Source organism: Cuculus canorus, chromosome 3 (assembly GCF_017976375.1).
Source record: "Cuculus canorus isolate bCucCan1 chromosome 3, bCucCan1.pri, whole genome shotgun sequence".
In the NCBI taxonomy this organism is placed as follows: Eukaryota; Metazoa; Chordata; class Aves; order Cuculiformes; family Cuculidae; genus Cuculus; species Cuculus canorus.
In genome coordinates, this window is record NC_071403.1 from 66,669,644 (window position 1) to 66,682,074 (window position 12,431).

The 12,431-nt window shown below is 50.3% G+C and overlaps 1 protein-coding gene across 10 annotated transcripts in view; it reads left to right on the forward strand.

Annotated features, from left to right (window-relative positions):
- OTOF (otoferlin) overlaps window positions 1-12,431 on the forward strand; it is a 97,221-nt gene that overhangs the window by 2,110 nt on the left and 82,680 nt on the right. For all 10 annotated transcript variants that reach the window (XM_054063308.1, XM_054063309.1, XM_054063310.1 and 7 more), the window contains exons 2-3: window positions 3,696-3,754; window positions 11,487-11,575. In XM_054063308.1, the coding sequence (XP_053919283.1) occupies window positions 3,696-3,754; window positions 11,487-11,575 (148 nt within the window). The remainder of the gene's footprint in view (window positions 1-3,695; window positions 3,755-11,486; window positions 11,576-12,431) is intronic.

The following is a 12,431-nucleotide window of genomic DNA, read 5'->3' on the forward strand; positions in this document are numbered from 1 at the left end:
ATCAACTCTTTACATCTCTAGCTGTATTTTTGCTGTTTGATTAAAATGATGGTGCACCATCCCTGCCCTGATCCCCATCCAGGCTGGCCAAGGTTTTTTCCCTCCAACCAGGGTCCATCCAAACTTCCCCAGGATGAGGCCCATCCTCACCCTTGCCCTGGGATGGATCCTCAGTGCCAGACCGAGGGGAACATCCCAGTGTGCATGGTTGGGTTTTGATTCCAAGGTCTCCAGAGAAGAGTTTCTTGCCTTTCTCCCCGACTAGAGGGAGCTTTAGACCCCGTGGAGTGAGGTGCCCTCCACCAGCCTGGCATCCCTCAGAGCACCTTGTAAGGTTTGCACAGGCAGTGTTGTGCTGATAGTATCCTGGTTTCCTGGAGCTACTGAGCATTGAGGAGATGGATGTTCTTAACTAGTCAAGCTGCCATCCAGCCTTCTCCGTCTTTTCACCCACCAGCAGCACAGCCTGGGGGTTTGGGCAGAAATCCCCAAGTGGGTGTTTGCTCATTCACCCAAAAGCATCTGTTATTGGACAAAAAGAAGGTAAAGAAGGGGTCCAGCTCCGGTGTGAGAGGCTGGCATGTGCATTTCTGCATGTGGGCAGCGCTCTGAAATGCTGTTCAACTTCAGCTCAAGTGAGAGATGAATACATCACAACCTTGATAAAAGTGTTTTTGAGAAAGGGCTGAGACTGACAGCCATGTGGGATGGCGATGGAATAACACTGCTCCTCTTCTCCCAGGGATCCCTGTATTTCTGGCAGCCCCTCTCTGCCATAGCTGCACTGTTTGCGTTTTGCAAGTAGGAGAAACTGAGGCATGGACAGGAGCTCCCAGTTCTGGAGCCATGGGAGCAGCCAGGGAGAGGTGCCAGGTTGTCCTGCTGGAAGTGTGTGTGGGGGGTGGTGGTGAGCTGGGCTCTACCCCAACAGGGTGGCCAAAATCCCATCCCATCCCTGAGTATCACATCAGGGACTCGTTTCCCACCATGGCATTGGATTTGATTCACCAAACTCCCACAGGATGCTTGTACGCTGGGAGGTTGTAGTGTGCTAGCTGACAAGGTCCCTCACCTTTATGACCCTCCCAGTTGTTCATAGGAGGTTTGGGGCTGGTTTTGAACTTCAGTAACTTGTAAGACATGCATCACTCCCCTGCAGGTGCCCTGTGCATGCTCTGGGCTGGCTGAAAGGGCTCCAATGCCCCAAATTAGGACAAGAGGGAATTGGCCTCAAGCTGCGCTAGGGGAGGTTCAGATTGGACATTAGAAAAAACTTCTGCACCTAAAATGTTCCTAGGCACTGGCAGAGGCTGCCCAGGGAGGTGGTGGAGTCCCCATCCCTGGAGGTGTTTAAAAGATGGATAGATGAGGTGCTCAGGGGTATGATTTAATATTGGACAGGTACAGTTGGACTTGATCTCAAAGGTCTTCTCCAACCTAGGGATTCTCTGATTCTGTGAAATCCATTGGTGTTACATCTCTCCAGCTCTGCAGGTGAAACTCAGCTAGGGGTGAATACAAGAATTTCTGCAAATACTTGCTATTCAGGCTGGCTGCAGGTGAAGAGCAGAAAAATGGTGAAACTTCTTCACCCTGTCTATTTTGGGGTGCCTGCTCCTGTCCCCCGGCAGGGTCTGAGCTTGTACAGAGTTGCTTGCCCATAGCAGAGCTGTTACTTTTAGACTGTCCGAATACATAGAATGATGGCATGGTTTGGTGGGAAGAGACCTCAAATCTCATCCAGTTCCAAATCCCCAATATGGGCAGGGACACCTCCCACTGGATGAGGTTGATCAAAGCCCCATCCAGCCTCCCCTTGCACATCTCCAGGGATGGGGCAGCCTCTCTGTGCAACCTGGGCTGGGGACTCCCCACTCTCACAGAAAAACATTTCTTCCTCAGATCTTGTCTCCATCTCCCTTCTTTCCGTTTCAAACCATTCCCTCTTGTCCTGTCCCTGCATTCCCTGATCAAGAGCCCCATCCCAGCTTTTCTGGAGCCCCTTTCAGTATTGGAGGCTGCTTTCTGGTCTCCCCACAGGCTTCTCTTCTCCAGGCTTAACAACCCCAACTCCCTCAGCCTGTCCTCATAGGTGAGGTACTCCAGCCCTCAGACCATTTCTGTGGCCCTATTTCCGGTGGCTCCGTCTCAGAAGAGGAGTGGTCCCATTCCAGTCCAAGTTCCCTGACCTTGGGTGAAGGGGACAGGGGCAGACTGCATCCCACTACAGCTTCCATCCCACCCCATGGAGAGCAACTAGATCCCGTTCCACTGGGGTGCAGCCAGTGTGCATGGGATGAGTGTGGGCAGCCGTCCTGTAGCCCAGGAGGCTCCTCGGTCTCCTCCACCCTCCCTGGAGTCACTTGGAATGAGACAAATACAGTCCTCTGCTTGTATCCCCGAGAAGCTCGTGCATGCATGGGTGACATCATTCATGGCAGGGAACCTGGAGTCTGGGTTGGGATACAGGATGCACCTTCTGGGTTTCCCTTACCCAGGCTGGATGCTGCAGACAGCAGAAAGTCTAACAAAATGATTTTCTGGCTCTTTTTGTGCAATTGCTACCTTAGACAAAGAGCCGTGTCATTGGGATAGCTCAGTCTTCAGTAAAATAAAGGAACAGTTGACCCCACAGCAGTAAGGGTCACCCTGGCATCCACTTACCCTGACCACAGGTTGTCTGTGCAGTACTGGCCCCAGACCAGACTCATGCACAGAGATGGTTTTAATTACCCAGGAGACAGTTTTCCTTTCTGGAAGGGAAAGCCTTAATGTGATTCAATGATTAAATATTAGCATTTTTATAAGTTCTCCTCTGCAGTGTTATGAAGTGGGTATTAACTAGGAATATTGACTCAGGGCCCTGTGGGTGGGTGAGGTTATTCTGCTGAGAGCAGTTGAAAGCACAGGGCGACTCTGAGCTGGGTCTTCTTGGGAAAACCTGGTTATTTCAATAACTAACACCTGGCTGCTCTGCCTGGGCTTTCCCTCCGCAGCAGAAACTCCCCCCCTTTTGTCCGGGCTCTCAGCTGGCGGAGGGCTTTTGAGGCTCACCTGCCTGTGCAGGCAGAGCATCCCGAGCTCCTCATCCTCCCCAGATCCTTGCCCTGATGTGTTGCCTGGCAGATCCAGGGGTGCCGGTGGTGGAGGGATACTGCCATCAGGGTGGGGGCACATGTAGCTACGTTCATGCGGTTGGACTCATAAGTGGAGAACTGCTGCTCTGTGCAGGACCTAGGGTGGTTCTCTTGGGGCAATCAGTCCTAAATCTCATTCGTTTGCCTCAGGCACACTTCTGGGGTTTCCTGCGCCCCAATACCCCAAAGCCTGAGAAGCCCCTGTTGAACCAATGTAAAGCCCCTACAGAAGCAGCCACAATCTCCATCCAGGAGCTTGCTCTGTGTCCTCTGTTCTGCGACAGATGGGACAAGACTCGAACACACCAGTTAAACTTCTGAATTAGCTCTTAAAGCAGGTTAATGTGGTGTTTGGTGCTGGTGCAGAGGAGCTGAGCTGGATTCACCCTCGTGTGTGGGCTGTGTCCCTCTGCGCACACCCACTGCACACCTCCCCCTCACCTGCAGTGCTCTTACACCTTCACAGCCACAATTCCCCATCCCAGGTGATGCTGCACCTGTGTTTCCCACTCTGTCTGCCCCTCACCTCACTGTAATCAATCTGTTTTTCCCCTCCAGGGCTCTCCTTCTACACCCGGGTGCTTGAAAACTGCGAGGACGAGGCCAAGTTTGATGAGGTAAGAGCAGATGTGTTTTCCTCCTAGTCTGTCTCCCACATCTGGTTTGCTTTGCTGTGACTCCCTGTCCAGATAAATATATCCTGTTCCCCAATTAAAGCATATCAGCATCTTCATTTTCCGCTCCAGGGTTTCTCATGGCAGGTACCAGCTGGATCCCTTGGCCATAGTCTGACTGGGGCTGAGGACATGGGGTATCCCTTAATGTGGGAACAGCTGTACAGCATTTCCTCGTTGGGGAATTAATTAAAAAAAATATAATAACCCACGTTGTTTGCGCTGAAACTTCAGGAAAAATTGCTTGTCACCACTGTGAATCTCCCTGGGCTTTTGGTTTGGAGGGAAAAACTCCTCCTTGTTTTAAATGTGCCTCAGTTGTTGATGCTCAGCCTGCCAGCATCCCCATCCGTATGCATCCCTGGCTCACACCGAGTAACCAGCCAATTCTGCTTTGGATGCTGACTGGATGCTGTATCGGCCTTCAGCGCTCAGCTTTGGGCTTGGAAAGGGAGAGAGAAGGAATCAAAACCTGAGTTCTGTGTGGTTCTAAAATATAGCCTCTTCTTAAGCAGTTACCAAGAAAATATTAGAGTTACAGACTCATGGAATGGTTTGAGTGGGAAGGGACCTCAAAGCCCATCCAGTTCCATCCCACTGCCATGGGCAGGAACTGGATAAGGTTGCTCCAAGCCCTATCCAACCTGACCTTGAACACCTCCAGGGATGGGGCAGCCACCACTTCTCTGGGCAACCTGGGCCAGAGCCTCACCACCCTCACAGGAAAATGTTTCTTCCCAAGATCTCATCTCAATCTCCCTTCTTTCATCTATTCTGAGCTGACTGAAATAAGATCACCCACACAAGCAGGGAACTCAGGTGCTGCTAAGAAGTTACATTCAGAATGGAAATATGCTTTCAAAAGAGAATGGATTTTTTCCTCTGATTGCCTGGTGTTTCTCATAGAAGACAACTTGTTCCCAGGGGCTGGAGAATAGAAGAGGCTATGGGGAATGTTAAAATCTTTAAATTGTTTATCACCTTCTAAAGCTTTTTCTGTCTTTAAAAAATAGGTTTTCATCCTGATTCCAGGCATGGGATGTGTCTGTGGGGTGATTTTTCCTGTGATGTTCCCAGCTGAAGCAACCCTGGCTCTTCCCTGCCCCTCTGTGTCCCTGGCACCAGTTAGTCCTTGCTCCAGGCTTTAGGGAAAGAATCATAGAATCATTAAGGGTGGATAAGCCCTCTAAGCTCATTCACTACAACCAACAGTCCAACCCCACTGTGTCGACTAAACCATGTCCCGAAGTGCCATGGCCACACAGTTTTAACCCCTCCAGGGGTGGGGACTCCACCACTGCCCTGGGCAGCCTCTGCCAGGGCTTCAGCACTCTTTCTGTGAAGGAATATTTCCTGATATCCAATCTATATCTCCCCTGGCACAACTTGAGGCCATTTCTTCTTGTCCTATTCCTTGTTATGGGAAGAAAAGACCAGCATCCACCTTGCTCCAACCTCCTTTCTGGGAGCTGCAGAGAGCGATGAGGTCTCCCCTCAGCCTCCTCTTCTCCAGACTAAACAGCCCCAGGGCCCTCAGTCACTCCTCATAAGACTTGTGCTCCAGAACCTTTGGTAGCCTTGTTCCTCTCCTCTGGACATCCTCCAGCAGCTCAATATCTTTCTTGTACTGAGAGGCCCAAGATGGAACATAGTATTTAAGGTGCAACCTCCCCAGCGCCGAATGTAAGGGCATGAAAGAGCTTGATCTCCAGTTCCTGTATAGTACCAGGGAGGATTAAGAGGCAGGAGAAGCTCATGGCATGGGCAGTATGGGATCTGCCACCAGTACCCCCAAAGCTGCATGGGACTGGTGAGGCATATTGAGAAGCTGGCTGGAAATTTGGCTCCAGCCATGTTCCTACTAAGCCGAGGCAGATGTGGGGAAGCGGCTGATGTTAATGGGATGCAGTGTTCTATAGATCTGCACACAGCAATTTGTTAGTCTAATAACTGATTTGAATAACAACCGCGGAGGTGTGCAGTGGTGGAGCTGCACTTAAAACTCTTTGTGATCTGAATAAGGACATCCTTCCCTGCTGGGGCTGAAGAGCTAGAGGCTCCACTTGCTGCCTCAGGATTGGTGGGATGCCAGACACTGGATGCTCCGAGTGCTTGGTGCTGCACAGCATCCCTGCCAAGCTCAGAGCATCCCAGCCAAGCTCTGAGCCTGCTGTGGTCCCAGGAAGCACGTGGGAGAGGATGGGCTCTGGAGCTTGCCAGGACAAGGACTATAGCGCTTAAAAGACAGCAGGTAAAGAGAGCCCTGAGCCACAGATGTATATTTGTGTGCATCATATTTTCTTCTAGTGCCTCTTGTTGCATCGGAGCCTCAGGCTGTCTCTGTTTCTCTGGTTAGACCATGTTTATTGCAGTTCCTGCTGTGAGAGCCTCTGGTTAAAGTCAGCCTGGTAGTGCCTACAGGGTGAATTGCAGCAAGGTGAGGCAAGTTGGTCAGGAGCAACCTTGCGTGCCTGGACCAGGCTTTGGGCTCTTCTTGTCTCCTTGTTCTGGGTGACAGGCGATGCAGCCAGGCTGTACCCAGCTCCCTGCTCTCCCTCCCATTGCAAATCCCTTGATTTTCCTCATTAACCACCTGGATGCAGCCAGAGAAGACTCCAGTGTGAATCAGAGATACAGGAGAGGTTTAAATTGGATATTAGGGAACATTTATTTACTGAAATAGTGGTGAAGCCCTGGCAGAGGCTGCCCAGGGCAGTGGTGAAGTGCCCATCCCTGAAGGGGCTCAAAAAATGTGTAGATGTGGCACTTTGGGACATGATTTAGTCATCACAGTGGGGTTGGGCTGATGGTTGGACTGAATGAACTTAGAGGTCTTTTCCAACCTTAATAATTCCCTGATTCTAAGGTCATGGGTGAACACAATGAAGAGTAGACATTAAGTGCAGCTCCTTGCAAAGGTCAGACTCTCCCAGCATGAGCCAGGTTTGAGAGGACAGATGGGTCACCTCCATGTACACCACATCTGGGGAGCACTTTAGGGTTGGGGGTGCATCGTAGCCCCTGGTGCTGCTATTTTCTAGCGGTTTGGTGGAAAGCATCTTGGGAAAGCAGGTGTAGGACTCACTGCAGGTACTGCAGCCCCTGCCAGTGAATAACTCCATGGCATGGTTTGTGTTTTCTTCCCAGCTGGCATGACCTGCCACACAGTATTGACCTTCAGCGCAGGTAGTCTGAATTGATGAGTGCAAACAGTGCCTCAGGGTCTGTTATAAATTAACCAAGAAAACTCCAGCTCCAAAACAAACCACCCTCGTTCATCACTTACATGAAGGGCAGCTCCCTGCGAGGGTGTTGAGGGGAGAAAAACCTGTCTGCAAAGAGTGGAAGCTGAGCAAATGCAGTGCAGCTCCTGGGTGACCTCCTGCTGGCTCAGTGCTGGTGGGAGCAGCAGGGATTATTACAATTGGGAGAAAAGGAAAGCTGGGGAGGGGCTCTTGATCAGGGAGTACAAGGATAGGACAAGGGAGAAGGGTTTGAAGCTGAAAGAGGGGAGATTGAGATGAGATTTTTAGGCAGAAATGTTTTCCTGGGAGGGTGATGAGACCCTGGTCCAGGCTGCCCAGAGAAGTGGTGGCTGTCCCATCCCTGGAAGTGTTCAAGGCCAGATTGGATGAGGCTTGGAGCAACCTGATCCAGTGCAAGGTGTCCCTGCCCGTGGCAGTGAGTTGGAACTGGATGGGCTTTGCTGTTCCTTCCAACACAAACCATTCCATGATTTTATGATTCCATGATTTGCCCTCGTTCATTGCCTATATGAAAGGGCAGCTTCCTGTGGAGGTGCAGAGGGAAGGAAAACCTGCTGCCAAGAGTGAAGGCTGAGTGAGTACAATGCAGCTCCTGGGTGATGTCCCATTAACTAGGTGACAATGGGAGTGGGACGAATTTGCAACAGGAGGATTCCTGTCCTGGCAGATCCTGCGCTAGGTGTTAAGTTTAGATTGGATTTTGGGAACAATGTCTTTGCTGTAAGAGTGGTGAAGCCCTGGCAGAGGCTGCCCAGGGCAGTGGTGGAGTGCCCATCCCTGGAGGGGTTCAAAAGCCATGTCACTGTGGCACTTGGGGACATGGTTTGGTTGGCACGGTGGGGCATGGTGGGGCTGGGCTGACGGTTGGACTGGATGAGCTTAGAGGGCTTGTCCAGCCTTAATGATTCTGTGATTTTACTGCTTTTAGCAAGGTGCCCAGCTCCAGTCTCCTTTCTGGAGGTTCATGGACTGGGATGGGGCATTGCTTTGCCTCTCTGTGTTGCAAAGGGAATGCTGGCTTCAGCAGCCCAAGGGCAATTCCCTCGGTTCAAGGAACAACAATTAAAAAGCAAAATTAAAGAGTTTAGGTAGCACCTTAGCTTGGTGGGCAAGCACAGGGAAAGGCTGGGGACCTGAAGACTGCAAATGCAAAGCAGAAATATGTGCAAATATTTCTTGTCAGAAGCTGTGGAAACCACTTATCTGAGAGTGTAATTAAATTTGTTGCTTAAATTCTGGGATGTCTTTTTTTCCTCTTTTTTTTTTTTTTTTTCCTGTTAAAAATATGTTCTGACTGAGCTACAAGGCATTATCTGTGTTCAATTTAGGAGCCTCTGAATGAAACACAAAAATCTCCGGACTAGGTTGTTTAAGAGGTCAGGCTGAGCGACTGTAAGAAACCTTCCCAGGCTTAAAAGATGATAATAAATATAAAAAAATACCAGTCTTAGAAGGGAAACTCTATCGCCCAGTTTCTTTGAGCTGTTTCTTTTCCGCTGCGGTGTCTGTTGATCAGAGAGATAAGCACAGAGACTTGTATTTTCGTTTTGCAGCTGAGCTGACTTGCCTCTGTTAGACCTGCAGCCACAAGGTGCTAAACGTGGTCTGGGTGCTCCAGATCCACCTCCTGCCTCTCCAAAATCCTCAGAATCATAGAATCATAGAAGTTTGGGTTGGAAGGGACATCAAAGCCCATCCAGTTCCACCCCTGTCATGGGCAGGGACACCTCCCACTGAATCAGGTTGCTCCAAGCCCAATCCAACCTGTCCTTGAACACCTCCAGGGATGGGGCAGCCATCACTTCTCTGGGAAACCTGGGCCAGGGCCTCCCCACCCTCCCAGGAAAACATTCCTTCTGAAGATCTCATCTCAATCTCCCCTCTTTCAGCTCAAAACTGATCTCCCTCATCCTGTCCCTGCACTCCCTGATCAAGAGTTCCTCCCCAGCTTTCCTGGAGCCCCTTTCAGTACTGGAGGCTGCTCGAAGGTCTCCTCAGAGCCTTCTCCAGGCTGAACAACTCCAACTCTCTCAGCTGGTCAAACAGCAGTCAGAGGAGCAGAGAGCAGCCTCGATGCGGGGTGGAGCAATGCCCACAAGGATTCACTAATGCACAGGACTTGTGGCTGGATGCCACAAGTCAGTTTGAGTGATGTTCCACACGGTGGGATAAAAACAGGAGGAGACTGAGTATGACTGGGCAGACTGATAGAACATGGATTATGGGCTGGGGAATGTGGTGCAGAAGTTTGTATATCGCCTGGAAGTCTGGGGGGTTCATTCGTTGTCCTGTTAGTGGTTTGAGGAAGGTGTTTTGAACAGCTTCCAGAGCAAGGTGCCCTCCTTCCATCTCAGGCATATAGTCATGGCTGGAAAGTCTGCCTAGAAAGGATAGAAAGAGTGACCCTCTCCCAAAGGTGGCCCAGGGCTCAGTTTGTATGTAGGATGTGCCAGAGTTTCTCCAGTGATGGTGAGCCCAGATGAACGGTTATGGATTTAGGCAGGTAACCTCTAAGCATCTAACTCAAGGTGGAGGAATCCCAGCCCTGATTTTTTTAAGCCACAAACTGTGAGCATCTGCATTCTGTCTTAAGTGATTAAGCCAAATGCAGAAGATCTGCAGCAGGAATGAGATGTGAGCCCCATTGTGAAGCCCAGTCCCAAGAAATCAGAGACTGCACTATGAAGGGTTGATTTCTGATGGTGGAAAATGGTACCCTGCCTTTAATTTCCTAGAATTTTGAGTAAAAAGCCAAATGTTTTAAGCAAATTGTGTTAGTGGCTCTAGACAGGTGGGTCCCTCTGGAACTGGAAATGTGCAGGGGTGCTCCCAGAACCATACGGAACGTTGCAGAGCACAGAGGATGGGAGCACGCTCCTCCACACTGTGCATCACTTGCTGGCTCCCTGGAGTCTGCTGCAGCATGAACATCCCTGGATGAGCTTCTTGGTGCGGAAAGCTGTGAGCAAGGCTGTTCAGCAGGGATCCCAGGACCCTTTACAGGCCATTGCACTTTCCAAATGACCTTATTTGGTACTGCTGGATGAGAAGCTCAACTTAGAGCCAGCAATGTGTGCTTTTAGCCCAGAAAGCCAACCGTGTCCTGGGCTGCATCCAAAGCAGTGGGACCAGCAGGGCCAGGGAGGGGATTCTGCCCCTCTGCTCCACTCTGGTAAGATCCCACCTGGAGCTTTCGTCTAGTTGTGGAGTCCTCAGCACAGGGAGGACATGGTTCTGTTGGAGCAAGTCCAGAGGAGGCCATGGAGATGATCCAAGGGCTGGTTGAGAGAGTTGGGATTGTTCAGCCTGGAGAATAGAAGGCTGTGGGGAGACCTTAGAGCAGCCTCCCAGTATTGAAAAGGGGCTCCAGGAAAGCTGGGGAGGGGCTCTTGATCAGGGAGTGCAGGGACAGGACGAGGGGAACAGTTTTCATCTGAAAGAGCGGAGATTGAGATGAGATCTTGGGAAGAAATGTTTTCCTGGGAGGGTGGGGAGGCCCTGGCCCAGGTTGCCCAGAGAAGTGGTGGCTGCTCCATTCCAGGAGGTGTTGAAGGCCAGGTTGGATGGGGCTTTGAGCAACCTGGTGCAGTGGGAGGTGTCTCTGCTCATGGCAGGGGGTTGGACCTGGATGGGCTTTGATGTCCTTTCCAACACAAACCATTCTGTGATAAGCAGAATGACATCACTGCCATGGGGCCATTTCTAATTTTCTTCTGTATTTCAGGATGATTTTCATTTGCTTCCTTGACTCGCTGCGGAAAACCTAAAAGGGGGAAATAATATCTTAAAACTGAGCGTTGGCATATTTCTGAAAAGTCACTGATTTCTTCCTGTGAAGTTGCTTGCTAAGCACTTTCCTTTAAAGACTTTGAATGTCATCCTGCTGCTCCTGCATGGGCTCAGCTCTGCTGCCTCCGCATCAGGGTGTCACATTCCCATCCCAAGATGCTCTGAGAGCAGCTTGGCAATGGGGGGTGGTCTGTTTTGGGAGGTCACCAGAGACCCTTGGTTTTGAAAACTGAAGGCAGCTCAGGTGGTTTAGATGGACAGACAAACTTCTTGGCTTGGGAAGCCAAAAACCCCCAAAGCCAAAAACCCCCAAATCAAAGTGAATTATATATATATATATATAAATACATACATGTATAGATTTATAAAAGTAAAATGTGTGTTTATATATATTAAAAATGTATATACTCATTTGTACAATGTGTATTAATATTCAGACTATATATATAAAATATTTGGTATGTTCTTCATGAGACCCTGTAAAACAGCCCTGCCTACATTTTTGCTGTGAAAAAGAGGTAGTTTGCCTTTTTCCATGGTTATCTCGGTTCCATACTCATCACCTCTGCAGCAGCTCCCTGAAAGAAGCCTGACATCTTCCTCCCATCCTTTCTCTGCAGACTTTCCGCTGGCCGGTGGCAAGCAGTATAGATGGGAATGAGATCCTGGAGATCCAGGTGTTTAACTACAGTAAAGTCTTCACCAACAGGTGAGAGTGTGGTCGGTCCTTCCCTCCCACTTACCCACCAGATCCTCTCCAATGGGAAGAAAGAGCTTTTGCTTGAGCTGGAGTCACATCCCTGTTCAATGTGCAGACTAGAGGGTGAGGAAGACGTTGGTGATGTCTCCTGGGAAGGGCAAGGAAGTTCAGACGCAATGTGTACAGCTCAGTGAGGGAGAATGCCAACCAGCACACAGATGGAGGTTGGTGCCCTGTCTTTGCCATGTTTTTCCCAAGGTGCTGCCATTTGGTTCAATACAATATTCATATTTTTAAGAGCAACTGAAATATTTTGGTTGATTATCAAAGTGGAAGTAGATGGAAGATTGGGGAAGAGTGGCTGGAAAGCAGCCCAGAGGAAAAGGACCTGGGGGTGCTGGTTGACAGCGACAGAACATGAGCCAGCAGTGGCCCAGGCGGCCAAGGCAGTCAGCGGCATCCTGGCTTGGATCAGCCATGGCGTGGCCAGCAGGAGTAGGAAAGGGATCGTCCCCTTGCACTCGGCACTGGGGAAACCACACCTCGAATCCTGGGTTCAGTTTTGGGCAGCGCACTCCAAGAAAGACCTTGAGGGGCTGGAGCACATCCAGAGAACGTGAATGAAGCTGGGGAAGGGTCTGGAGAACAAATCTTAATGAGGAGTGGCTGAAGGACCTGGTATTGTTTAGCCTGGAGAAGAGGAGGCTGAGGGGAGACCTTATTGCTTTCTGCAGCTCCCAGTGAGGAGACTAGAGCCAGCCTGAGGTGCTGCTTCTTGGTAGAGATTTTAGCACATGAGTGTCCTGTTTGTTTGGCTTGGGCACATCCGATGGTGCTGCCTTCACTCTCTCCTGGTTGACTGCTT